The sequence below is a fragment of the Mustelus asterias genome, chromosome 6 (genome assembly GCF_964213995.1).
Source record: "Mustelus asterias chromosome 6, sMusAst1.hap1.1, whole genome shotgun sequence".
Lineage (NCBI taxonomy): Eukaryota > Metazoa > Chordata > Chondrichthyes > Carcharhiniformes > Triakidae > Mustelus > Mustelus asterias.
The window spans coordinates 7,114,218-7,128,023 of record NC_135806.1 but is presented as its reverse complement, the minus strand read 5'-3'; the positions used below and the strand labels follow the sequence as shown (position 1 = coordinate 7,128,023).

Sequence of the window (13,806 nt, the reverse complement as noted above, 5' to 3'; positions counted from 1 at the left end):
ACGGGAAACAGAGAGTAGAATAAATGGGTCCCTTTTGATGCGGCAGGCTATTTTTAAAATATCATCCCTTTTGGATTTTATTACTGAATCTATTTCTATCACAAGCAGGGTGTTCCAGATCTCAACTCGCTGCATAGAAACTAAAATTCCCTCATGTGGCCTCTGCTTCCTTTCACCCATCACTTCAAATCAAATGTGTGTGGCACGGTGCCTCAGTGGTTAGCACTGCTGCCTCACAGCGCCAGGGACCCGGGTTCGATTCCCGGCTTGGGTCACTGTCTGTGCGGAATCTGCACGTTCTTCCCATCTGTGTGGATTTTCTCCCAGTCTGAAAGACGCGCTGGTTAGATGCATGCTAAAGTCTCCCTCAGTGTACCCGAACAGGCGCTGGAGTGTGGCGACGAGGGGATTTTCGCAGTAACTTCATTGCAGTGTTAATGTAAGCATTACTTGTGACTAATAAATAAACTTTTCAAATGTGTACCTTCTGGTTACCGAAGTTCCTACCACTGGGAACAGTTCTTGGCCGTCTCATTATATTTTAGCAGTGTTGAACTGTTCAAAGTGCGAGATTCTGTGGACTAATCTTCACTTGGATTCAATGCTGCATGGGAAGAGGTTGCACTATTTTACACAGAATTATGACCACACTCAACAGTTTGTCCTCATGCACGGCCTTTATAAAACTGTTAGGTACGACCTGTAAAGATAATATTTGAAACTATGAGGAACTACAGCCACAGTGTGAAAAAGAGGAAGCATTCAGGTGGTATGTGGATTTGAAAAGTTGACTTATTCTAAACAAGTTACCACAGTGTAAAACAATAACAATGTGTTTAGGAAGAGCTCTTAACATAGTGAAATATCCAAAGGCAAGGAGTGTTCTCAAACAATATTTAACACTAAGTCACACACAACATGATTAGGACAGTCCATAAGACATAAGAGAAGTAGGCCATTTGGCCCATTTCAAGTGTGGCCTTACCAATGTCTTGTACAACTTTGAATACAGGAGTTGGGATGTCTTGTTAATGTTCTGACCGATGAAACCAAGCATGCCGATTGCAAAGATATTGATGGAGCCTCATTAAACCTAATTGCTTTAGCAATTCATATATTGTGTTTTGCAGGAATGACTCTGCCCTCCCAGAAACATGTACTGACTTCATTTAAAGACAATTCTGGAAGCAAAATCCTTGTAGCAACCTCTGTTGCTGATGAAGGAATCGACATTGCTCAGTGTAACCTTGTACTGTTGTACGAATATGTGGGCAATGTTATAAAGATGATCCAAACAAGAGGTAAGATCGTTGAAGATAGATATGAATAACTGATCTATCCTCCTCCACATGTGCCATTGTTTTGTAACAAATGTGTTGCTCGAGTAATGTTTAGGCCTGGTTAACAAGTGGCTGAATGCAAAGTGCTTTTGGGTCCTTCAACAGTACTGAAATAAATGTAGTGAAAATGGGATTGGTTCTTAGTTTAGGCGGTGAGTGACCTATTCAATTCTGTGATAGTGAGGATTGAAATTTAATCCTGTCCCCACTGAAATTTCTTGATGGCCATGACTCTTCAGCTGAACAAGATTCTTAACTGGGGTCATGAAGTTCAGAGGAGGTTGAGCTGACCTTTCTACCCACAGCCGGTAGACCATGTTTGCACGCGACAAAATTCAATCTGGACGCTAAACTGAAACTAACAGGTTGAATTTGTTTTAAACTGGCACCTATTGCTCAAGCAGCTCCACTCCTTGCTGGTGTGAATAGAATCGATGATGATTTATTTTGCTTTCCCAGTCCCTCTTTTACTGGTATGGCTGGTTAATGTCTGGGCGAGAGTTCCTCACAGCAAGTACCATTGCCATTCATTTTCCGATGAAATCCCATTCCATCGGGATTGGTTCTTAGGACAGGCAGTGATCTGTCTTTATCAAGGAAGTGAGAATGGAAATTACAGGGGCACAGGCCATAATCTTAGTCTCTGCTGGACTCAGAGGCGTCAGAGGACTGGACAATTGCAGACATTAGGCCCTTGTTTGAAAAAGGTTTTAAGGCTACGTGCAGCATTAACAGACCAGCCGGTTTAACTTCAGTGGTGGGGAAGCTTCTAGAAACAATTAGTAGTCACACAGAAAAATGTGGGTCGATTGGGAAGATCACTAGATCAGGGATGCCTGTGGAATTTAACATGCCATGGGAAAAGTGTAGTGTTGCTACAAGAATAGTTACCAAGTGGGATATGGAGGACTTTGGTAAAACGGTCTGATACACCTACCAACCTCAATTAATATCGATATTACTTTTCACAGTATGTACGTGTTACGTTAAATGTTCTCCACACAAAGCCGTCCACATGCTTTGCTTTGGTTTTGTCTGCATAGCGTAGGCACAGCAAGTTGTTTTATGACAATTCTGAAATGACATTTCTGTCCATTCCTGTCAAGGGTTAATGTAATCTATTGTTGTTGTTACAGGCCGTGGCAGAGCACAAAATAGCAAGTGCATCCTTATTACCAGCAAGAAAGAGCAGGTTGAGAAAGAAAAGCTCAATTTTATGCAGGAGAAGATGATGTACGAGGCTATTCGTAAAGTGCAGGAGTTGGACAAAGCCGTCCTGCTCGAGGAGGTAATGATGAACATGTGGATTAAACGCTTATGGCTTTCTGAATCTAATTCTTGGTCAAACTGCAATACTCTCTACCTAGATCCCCTGGAACCTTGTGACCTTTTATTTTCTAATCCGGCGTCCGGTGGCATTTCTTCAGAATAGGTGTAGTGGAAATTTGGAACTCTCTCCGTCTCTCATCAGAAAAAACTTGAGGTGGGGTGAAAGGAAAATTAACATTGATACGTTTAAGGTTTTAAGACTTAATGCCAATTACTTTTTACAGCCAAAGTCCCAACTGTGTACTGGATGTAAAATAGACAATAACAATTGGGCGGCACCGTAGCACAGTGGTTAGCACTGCTGCTTCACAGCTCCAGGGTCCCGGGTTCGATTCCCGGCTCGGGTCACTGTCTGTGTGGAGTTTGCACATTCTCCTCGTGTCTGCGTGGGTTTCCTCCGGGTGCTCCGGTTTCCTCCCACAGTCCAAAGATGTGCGGGTTAGGTTGATTGGCCAGGTTAAAAATTGCCCCTTAGAGTCCTGGGATGCGTGGATTAGCGGGTAAATTAGCGGGTAAAATAAAAGGGATTAGCGGGTAGGGCCTGGGTGGGATTGTGGTCGGTGCAGACTCGATGGGCCGAATGGCCTCCTTCTGCACTGTAGGGTTTCTATGATTTCTATTTCTATGTAATCTTCTCAAAGAAATATTAGAATCAGTTTAGAATGGTGCAGTTCGGCTGATTTCCCCATTTGGGTGAGGGTTGTGCCTAGAGTAGGGTTTGAATAGAATGGGTCTATGTTCTCTCGAGAGTAAGAAGTGACCTCATAGAATTATATTTGTTTCAAAGAGGGCTTGAGGGGGTAGACACTGAAAGACTGTTTCTCCTGGCTGGAACCTCTAGAATTAGAGGTGATAGCCTCAGGATAAGAGGGGAATTGGCTACCTCGGACTTATGAGGCTATTAACATACAGAATGATCTGAGCGTGCAGGTCCACAGTGGCAAAATAGGTAGCCACGGTGATTAAGAAAGCATATGGCATGCTTACTTTCAGTCAGGGCATTGAGTACAAGAGTTGGGAAATCATGTTGCAGCTATATAGAGCCTTGGTTAGGCCGCATTTGGAGTATTGCGTTCAGTTCTGGTCACCACACTACCAGAAGGACGTGGAAGCTTTGGAGAGAGTACAAAGAAGGTTCATCAGGATGTTGCCTGGTCTTGAGGGTGTTGGCTATGAGAAGAGATTGAATAAACTTGGATTGTTTTCACTGAAAAGACAAGAGGCCTACAAAATTATGAGGCATAGACAGGGTGGATAGTCAGAGGCTTTTTCCCAGGATGGAAATGTCAATTACAAGGGGGCACAGGTTCAAGGTGAGAGGGAGAAAGTTTAAGGGAGATGTGCGCGGGGAGTTTTTCATACAGAGAGTGGTGGATGCCTGGAAAGCGCTGCCAGATGAGGTGGTGGAAGCAGGCAAATTAGCAACATTTAAGAGGCATCTGAATGGGTCCATGAATAGGGAAGGTATCGAGGGATACAGACCGAGTAAGGGCAGACTTTTTTTTTAGTTAAGGAATCACGATCAGCACAGGCTTGGAGGGCCGAAGGGCCTGTTCCTGTGCTGTACTTTTCTTCGAGGAATTCCTTCAATCAGATGGTTCACAATCTTTGTAGCTCTCTCCGCCAGGGAGCTGGAAAAGCGGAGTCGTTTGGATAATTTAAAAACAGGGGTAGATTTTCTGGACTCTCTGGGAATTAAGGCAGAGTGGGAAAGTGGATTTGATGCCATGATCTTAATGAGTGGCAGAGCAGACTCGGAATGGTACCTGGTCCCACTTCTCATGTTCACTAACTTGTACTGCCATTCCTGAAAGTACTGGCGAAACACGATAGGCGCTGTGATAAAAGACGATGAACCATTTTGACTTTCCTATTTGACTGCTAACAGTTAAAATAAATTATTTACTGTATTGTTTTAAAAAATGTTAAGTGTTTCAGCAGTCATGTATTTGAAGATTGCTGATTAAGCAACAGTAACCTTATTTTTAACCACACAATTCTCTTCTCCAAGATTAACATCATTCAGGTAAATGACAAGAAAATGAGGGAATGCACCGTCAGTACTCCAAGTGTGGACAGACCAGATGCCAGTTACAAGTTACTTTGTGGAAAATGCAAAAATTATGCATGTCACTCTGGTGACATAAGAGTCATTGAGGTAAGTCCCAAAATCAAACAGTCTACCACTGACTATTAACAGATTGAAATCATTCAATCTCTAGTTAAACAACTGTTTGATTTTAAACAGTGAGGATTTTTATAGAACCACAGAATCCCTACAGTGCACTGACTCTCTGCAACAGTCCCCCTCCACCCTATCCCTGCCCAACACATAGGGTGGCATGATGGCACAGTGGTTAGCATTGCTGCCTCTCAGCGCCAGGGACCTGGGTTCAATTCCCGGCTTGAGTCATTGTCTGTGTAGAGTTTGCACATTCTCCCCATGTCTGCATGGGTTTCCTCCCACAGTCTGAAAGACGTGCTGGTTAGGTTCATTGGCCATGATAAATTGCCCCTTAATGTCAGGGGGATGAGGAGGGTAAACATGTGGATTTATGGGGATAGGACAGGACCTGGGTGGGATTGTTGTTGGTGCAGATTCAATGGGCCAAATGGCCTCCTCCTGCATTGTAGATTCTATGAATAGTGTTCAACTGGCTGTATGCACAATAAACACTATAGCTGGTGCATTATAAAGTATTTCATAAAGAGACACTGCTCTCTGTTAAACCATGGTCTGGGGACAAGCTCCTTCCAGAGAATGCAAAGTACATTGTGGAGATATTTTAACCGGATTCACTTAATCAGAAACCTCTGGGATGAGGTAGAGCATATCAACCAAATTTCACTTCCTACACTAGCTTTTTTTATAATTTATGAATGAAATTGCCAACTTTATTCCAGTGACCTGTTCAGAGCGAGGATCTGAAGACATTTCACATATGAACATCAAACCAATCTGGATTGAATTCCAAATTTGGCCATCCCAATGTACTTTACAGCCAGTGAAATACTTTCTGACAATCAGTCACTGTTTGTAACGTGGGTAGCGTGCAGGCGGCCAATTTTCATGCAGTATGATCTCAGTTTTACTGATGTTGGTTGAGGGATAAATATTGTCCAAGATACCCATGTTCACTACAATGGACAGATAATGCAATACTGTAGAGTTACTTGATCCTATGGTGTAATTTGGTAGACCACCTGGCTCAAAACTCTCCCCCTTTCCCTTCAGGAATGTCACCACACGGTGATCGACGACTCCTTCAAGGACCGCTATTCAACCCGACCTCACAAGAAGCCAAAATCCTTCAACAACTTTCAGAAAAGACAAAAATTGTATTGCAAAGAATGTAACCATGATTGGGGAATCACTGCAAACTACAAGGTGTTTAATGATATCCCAGTGATTAAAATAGAGAGCTTTATTCTCAAGAACGTGACATCATCTGATTTAACCCCTGGGAGTAAATGGAAGAACATCCCATTTTCAATTCAACTGTTTGATGGTGCAGAACTTGCCAATAAATAATGGGGAGTGGGGGGCGGGGGGGGGGGGGAAGAATCCCATAAATATCAATTTCCTTAGTCAAAGACACTCCACACTAGAAAGAAGAATTGCTGAAACTACACAGCAACTTCAACAGCATCTGACCAGACCACTCATCATTTAGGATCCTGGGCCCACCCTCAGAATGGTTCTGCGATTTTAATTGAATGTTTTCACTAATAGTAATTTTTAACAACTGTTTTTTAAGCAAAATTTGCATATTTAAACCTCTCACCCAATAATCTAACAGTATATTTCTTTCTGAATCACCCCTTCTCCTGAAAAATGCATCAATAAATACATAGATGTGCAGTTATGCAAATATGGTTCAGCAATTTTGGCAAAGTCTGTCCAAAACCATTTACTGTTGATCAATAGAGACAATGTTTCCTCTTCTAGAGATCAAAATGTGGGGGTCAGAAAAACAAACGGTAGTCATTAATAAATCCAGTAACTATTTTTCACTGGATAGCAATTTTCACATTCTAATCACAATGTTAAATAAAGGAGGAGCTATTAAGGGGAAGCTGGATAAACATGTGAAGGCAAATGGAATAGAAGATTATTCCGAGAATTTGAGATGAAGTAGAGTGGGAAGAGACACATGTGACATGTCACAATATCAGTACGGACCTATTTCTGTGCAATATGTTCTATGTAGACTAGTGAAGTGCTTTGAGTTTTAAATATTGTTTACTGTGTACATAAACTTACCATGCTTTCATTAAATAATTAATACTGCATTAATTAATTACTGTGTTGTTCCTTGATGAAGATAGTAAATACCAGAGTGAGTGGGATGTTAGGACCATTATAGCACTATCTGACAAGTTTCAGAGAATTTTATCCCTTGAACCAGTACAGTCCAGTGTTAGACCATTAAACTCAATGAGGTCAGCACATTTCTGTAATGTTGCTGTCACCAATGACAGACCTCCTTATTCATGCCAAGGACAGAGCAATCAATCCAAAAAGTTAAGAGAATAACAGCAGCGAAGGTTCGTGCACTGCTTCTCCCACCAGTGGAACTCTCCAACTGCCAGACAGTGGCACTGTTCGGAACTGTGCCCCTTATCAGGAAAAGTTCAAAGCCAGAGTTGGCTGTCACTTTTCAAACAAAGGTTTCCAGGGGAGGCAAACACCTATAGGAAATTAGTAGCAATAGATGCGAGATCTTTTTTACATTGTTGATTATCCCAGTACAAATAGCTGCTTCGAGTTGTTGGATGTTCCAGATAGCTTGCTGATACAATTCACACAACATTAGATACTTGCCTCACACATACTTGTAAAATGAATGGACAGAAAATCCTGCAGATGCTGCTGCCTTCTTTATCCAGTAATTATTCACACACGCTTTGTGCAAAGACACCAAGCAGCATAAATTTGAAAACTTACCAGAGAGGCTACTGAAGACTGGCAAATCCCCAGGGCCTGATGGAATCTATCCAAGGCTGCTCAGGGAGACGAGAGGTGAAATCGTTGGGCCTCTGACGCAAATCTTTGTCTCGTCACTGGACACAGGTGAGGTCCCAGAGGATTGGAGGATAGCCAATGTGGTCCTGTTATTTAAGAAGGGTAGGAAGGATAACCCGGGTAATTATAGGCCGGTGAGCTTGACGTCCGTGGTGGGGAAGTTGTTGGAGAAGATTCTTAAAGATAGGATGTATGCGCATTTAGAAAGGAATAAACTCATTAACGATAGTCAACATGGTTTTGTGAGAGGGAGGTCATGCCTCACTAACCTGGTGGTGTTTTTTGAAGAAGTGACCAAAATGGTTGAGGAAGGAAGGGCCGTGGATGTTGTCTATATGGACTTTAGTAAAGCGTTTGACAAAGTCCCTCATGGTAGGCTAGTGAAAAAGGTTGGATCCCATGGGATAAAGGGGGAGGTGGCTAGATGGGTGGAGAACTGGCTTGGTCATAGAAGACAGAGGGTGGTAGTGGAAGGGTCTTTTTCCGGCTGGAGGCCTGTGACTAGTGGTGTACCGCAGGGCTCTGTATTGGGACCTCTGCTGTTTGTGATTTATATAAATGATCTGGAAGAAGGAGTATCTGGGGTGATCAGTAAGTTTGCAGACGACACAAAACTGGCAGGACTTGCAGACAGTGAGGAACATAGTCAGAGGCTACAGAAGGATATAGATAGGCTGGAAATTTGGGCAAGGAAATGGCAGATGGAGTTCAATCCTGATAAATGCGAAGTGATGCATTTTGGTGGGAATAATGTAGGGAGGAGCTACACGATAAATGGAAGAACCATAAAGGGTGTAGAGACGCAGAGGGACCTGGGTGTGCAAGTCCACAGATCTTTGAAGGTGACGTCACAGGTGGAGAAGGTGGTGAAGAAGGCATATGGCATGCTTGCCTTTATAGGACGGGGCATAGAGTATAAAAGTTGGGGTCTGATGTTGCAGATGTATAGAACGTTGGTTCGGCCGCATTTGGAATACTGCGTCCAGTTCTGGTCGCCACACTACCAGAAGGACGTGGAGGCTTTGGAGAGAGTACAGAGGAGGTTTACCAGGATGTTGCCTGGTATGGAGGGGCTTGGTTATGAGGAGAGATTGGGGAAACTGGGGTTGTTCTCCTTGGAAAGACGGAGGATGAGGGGAGACTTAATAGAGGTGTATAAAATTATGAAAGGCATGGATAGGGTGAACGGTGGGAAGCTTTTCCCCGGGTCGGTGGTGACGTTCACGAGGGGTCATAGGTTCAAGGTGAAGGGGGGGAGGTTTAACACAGATATCAGAAGGACATATTTCACACAGAGGGTCGTGGGGGCCTGGAATGTGTTGCCGGGCAAGGTGGTGGAGGCGGACACACTGGGAACGTTTAAGACTTATCTAGACAGCTATATGAACGGAGTGGGAATGGAGGGATACAAAAGAGTGGTCTAGTTTGGACCAGGGAGCGGCGCGGGCTAATTGTTCCTTGTTTCTCGTTTCAAGGCTTCATTCTATGATCATCTTGCTGGTGCCAGTACAGAGCGAGACTGCGGATAGTTGGGAACCTGTCTCGGGGGCAGGGAATTCATATGGTGTTCGTGGAAGTGGAAATGACTAGGGTTGGGAAGCATTTTCCGATCAGGGCCATTGTGATATCCTGGACTCGTTTCGATCGCCTCAGGGGGTCGGAGAGGAATTTCCCAGATTTTTTTTTTCCCCATATTGGCCCTGGGGTTTTTCACTCTGGGTTTTCGCCTCTCCCTGGAGATCACATGGTCTGGAATGGGGGGGTGGGGGTGAGTTAATAGGTTGTAATGAACAAAGCATCGTAGCTGTGAGGGACAGCTCGGTGGATAGGATATTGGTATGTAGATAGGCTGGAAAATTGGGCGGGGATCCTGGATTCAGGATTCAATCCTGGACCGGGGAGCGGCGCGGGCTTGGAGGGCCGAAGGGCCTGTTCCTGTGCTGTATTGTTCTTTGAAGCAAATATCATAAAATAGTTTAAAAGAATCACAGAATCCCTACAGTGCAGAAGAAAGCCATTCGGCCCATTGATTCTGTACCAACAACAATCCCACCCAGGCCCTATCCCCTTAACTCCGCATATTTCCCCTGCTGGACCCCTGACACCAAGGGGCAATTTAGCATGGCCAATCCACCTAACCTCCACATCTTTGGACTGCGGGAGGAAACCCACGTAGACACGGGGAGAATGTGCAAACTGCACATTGACAGTGACCCGAGGCCGGAATTGAACCCGAGTCCCTGACGCTGTGAGGCAGCAGTGCTAACCACAGTGCCACTGTACTGTCCAAAGAAAACAAAGCAATATCAACCTGCATCAAGTTCCATCAGAGGGCATGAACAGTCACTCTCATGAGAGAGACTGGAGTCCACAATCAGCCCCTCAACACAAAGCTCAAGAAAAGGAGCTCCACACTCTCCAAACTTGTTGCCAAAACAAAAAAATGTTGTCAACGTTAATAAGGAGTTTCTTATTTTAAAATATATTTCATATTATTCATAAAAGCAAAGATAGGACACCAAACTGGAAAAATAATCAAACCAGATGTTTTTGTAGGAGTACAAATCATGCACATAAAGTTATACGTCAAAGAATGCTCGCAAGTTTTCACGTCATTTTTAATGATATTGCAAAGGTGTGTAGCTTTCAAAAATAGATTTCATTAGAGCTGCAGCAGAGAACTCAGCTTGCAAACATTTCAAGGGATTGTAGTTAAAAATTAGTTTAGAAAATGGCTATTACAGAGACACTGATAAATCTTTTACCCATTATAAAACCCAGTCAGAATCATTTCACTGCTCCAACTTAAAGGGGAATAAAACAGGATTATATCAAAATTTACTTTTGATAATTAGTGCTTTAAATCTGTGCGTTTTCTGACATGATTATTCTCATCTCCTTCGCCGACCTCCACCACCCACTTCCCCAATCAAAAAAATGTCCAGCTAATTTGATATCATCTTTCGGATCATATAGTTTAGGATACCACCATGGTGAAAATAGGCGAGCTCTACATCTGTATCGAATCTCATGGTGGCTTGGAAGGACTTGCCAGTGTCAAGCTAGGAGGTAAAAAAATTAATAAAGTCAGTTAAATATTTGTACACACATTCAGACACACTCACTGAAAAGAGGGAACAAAGTTCGATCACAGCCCAAACATTGACGTTTTCCCCCACTTACTCGCTGTCTCAACGAGTAATTTCAAAATCAAGTTACAGGGGAAATGCAAATACTAAGCAATGGATCATAGAATCCTACAGTGCAGAAGGAGGCCATTCAGCCCATCAAGTCTGCACTGACCAGAATCCCACCTATCCCCATAACCCCATATATTTACCCTATCTTGTTCCCCTGACACTAAGGGGCAATTTAGCATGCCCAATCAACCTGGTTAGGTGCATTGACTCAAACAGGTGCCGGACTGTGGTGACTAGGGGAATTTCATAGTAACTTCATTGTAGTGTTAATGTAAGCCATACTTGTGACTAACAAATAAACTTTAAAATAAACTTTAACCTAACCTGCACGTCTTCGGACTGTGATGATGATGAACACTATCACAAACCATAAGTGACACCACTAAAAAGTGGATAGTATAACAAGACCACTCTGTATGGCTGCACTACTGCTATTAAAATAAAACAATTCAAACAATGAAACAAAAGCAATCGTGTTGAACCTTTTTAATGCAGCAAGTTGCGATCTGGATACAATATCCGAAAGGATGGTGGTTGTAGATTCTGTGGCAAGTTTCAATGGGGAACTCGATGTATAATTAGAGGAGAGAAAACTTACAGGCCACAGGAAGAGATCAGTGAATGAGGATTGATTGGCTAGCTTCAGCTGCCAAAGGGCCAGCACAGGTACAGTGGACTGAATGGCCTACTGTGCTGTAAAGAGCTGGTACATGTACAATGGGCTGAATGACCTTCTGTGCGGCATCATTCTTTGATAAATGCTCGTTAAGAACTAGTGAAGTCCCAGCAGCTGGAAACAAAGGGACGGAAAGAGAGGGCAAGCTCTTAACGTTGCAATTTTTTTTAGTTTTAAGATTAGTGTATTATTTAGTACTTTGGACGGCCTGCTGTAGGATGGATGGTAACGCTCTGGGGAAAGTATAAAAAGCATCTTGGATCAGCACCAGATGCCAACAGGATGGGGGAGGTAGAAACAAAAGCAGCAGAGTTGAAAAGTTAGTTGACAGATTTTATAGGAATAGGAGGCCATTCAGCCCCTTGAGCCTGTTCCGACATTCAATAAGACCATCGCTGATCTGTACCTTAACTCCCATCCACCTGCCTTGGCTCCCCATTACCACATGAACTCCAGCTAATGCAAAACTGTTCAATCCCACAGACACATTCCAAAATACTGCTCAAAGTCCAGGAGCCACCTAACATGTCAGCAGCAGGTCAGTCTAAAAAGAATTTGCGTTGTATTTCTAAACATTTGGTGGTGGGCGTTAATTCACTGAATATCCACCCGGCAAAGAAAGAAGCTGGGACCAGTCTGTCCTCAAAATACATTAATACTGGCCTTTGTGAATTAATCTAAGAGTTGACTTTTTTTTCCCTTCTGCACAGTTTCTCCCCCACACAAATGGAAACTCGTTCACACATACACTATATATACAAAATGTATAATTTTTATAGGGCATCGCCCACATCCCATAAACAAATGTTTATAAAATTAACATGGGTATTCACTATAATAAAAGTTAAGAATTCACCTTTATCTCCACATTCATCCTGGGCTTCAGCACATTGGGAATGGAGATGGTGTAGCGCTCATGGCCTGTAAGTCCCAAACTGTCAGCAGTCTGTCCTGGTAGATACTCCAAAGGAATTATCCCCATCCCTACAAGATTGCTGCGGTGAATGCGTTCATAGCTCTCGGCAAGGACAGCTTTGATGCCCTGGTAAGAAGACCAGGTTAGTCAATTCCTCCGAAGTTCACAAGCTTAACTCTTTAAAAAAACAACTTAAAACATGATCGCAGGACACTGTCAGTTCAGTTGCTGCATGCCATGAAGCCCAGAATCTAGCAGAAGATCATTCACACCCAATCAGGGACAAGCAGAGGCAGAGTTTCCACTTTGGGCGCCAGTGGCTATTGGGACACAAATTGCATTATTTTTCCAAAGTGAAGCTATGGTTCAAATGTTTGCTCACATACATTTGATTATTGACAAACATAAAATCTTCTCTGAAGCAGCGAAATCAGGCAGCACGATAGAAAGTAACTGTTTCTCATTGTAAAAATGCTCTGTGATATATTTAGGAATGGTAACCTGGTACACTTCTATTACTGCAGAACAAAATGGGTTTATTAGCGAAAAAAGCATTTGACAAAGTGCTTCGTGCACCATCTGGGAATAACCTGATTTTAACCCAAATTTTAAGACACTATACTGAATCCCTTACTAGCTACGTTGGTGTGTACTAGTTAATTCCTCAGTAAATTAAATATTTAGTATTTCAGAATGCTGAAAAAAACGTGCCTACTAATGCATTTGCCCCTTTAAAAAAGTCAATTTTAAGACATTTCTCGAACACCAGAAACTCGCCATCTCGATCTGAGTGCACGGCCAGTATTCTGAGGGGAGGGTGGGCAGGGGCTAGTTTTCCGTCATGAGTTCAGAGGAGGTTCACTGGATTGATTCCAGAGATATGGGGTTTGTCTGATAGAGGGATTGAGCGGTTTGGGCCAATAGGGGAGATCTAATTGAGGTATATAAAATTCAGGGATTGACAGGGTAAATGGAGAGAGGGTATTTCCTCTTGTCAGGCAATCTAGAACAAGAGGTTTTAGGATCAGGGGTGGCAGATTTAAAACGGAGATGAGGAGAAACTACTTCTCTCTAAGGTTTGTGAATCTGTGGAATTCACTATCCCAGAGTGCGGTGGATTTCAGAACATTGAGTAAATTTGAGAAGGAGATAGATAGATTTTTTAATTACTAATGGGTTGAAGGGTTATGAAGAAAGGCAGGAAAGTGGAGTTGAGGCCTAGACAGAATCAGCCATGATCATACTGAATGGTGGAGCAGACTCGAGGGGTTGAATTGCCCACTCCTAGTTCTTAAGTTCTTATGACTTTTCTGAAACCA

At 43.0% G+C, this 13,806-nt stretch overlaps 2 protein-coding genes across 2 annotated transcripts in view; one reads left to right on the top strand and one right to left on the bottom strand.

Moving 5' to 3' along the window:
* Positions 1-6,971, top strand: part of LOC144494750 (antiviral innate immune response receptor RIG-I-like) — a 76,738-nt gene extending 69,767 nt beyond the window's left edge. The window contains exons 16-19 of the mRNA XM_078214038.1: positions 1,131-1,301; positions 2,477-2,628; positions 4,681-4,827; positions 5,905-6,971. Of these exons, the coding sequence (XP_078070164.1) occupies positions 1,131-1,301; positions 2,477-2,628; positions 4,681-4,827; positions 5,905-6,201 (767 nt within the window). The 3' untranslated portion in view covers positions 6,202-6,971. The remainder of the gene's footprint in view (positions 1-1,130; positions 1,302-2,476; positions 2,629-4,680; positions 4,828-5,904) is intronic.
* Positions 6,972-10,296: 3,325 nt separating this feature from the next.
* aco1 (aconitase 1, soluble) overlaps positions 10,297-13,806 on the bottom strand; it is a 63,738-nt gene continuing 60,228 nt past the window's right edge. The window contains exons 20-21 of the mRNA XM_078214034.1: positions 12,428-12,613; positions 10,297-10,757 (exon numbers count right to left, since the gene is read on the bottom strand). Of these exons, the coding sequence (XP_078070160.1) occupies positions 10,641-10,757; positions 12,428-12,613 (303 nt within the window). The 3' untranslated portion in view covers positions 10,297-10,640. The remainder of the gene's footprint in view (positions 10,758-12,427; positions 12,614-13,806) is intronic.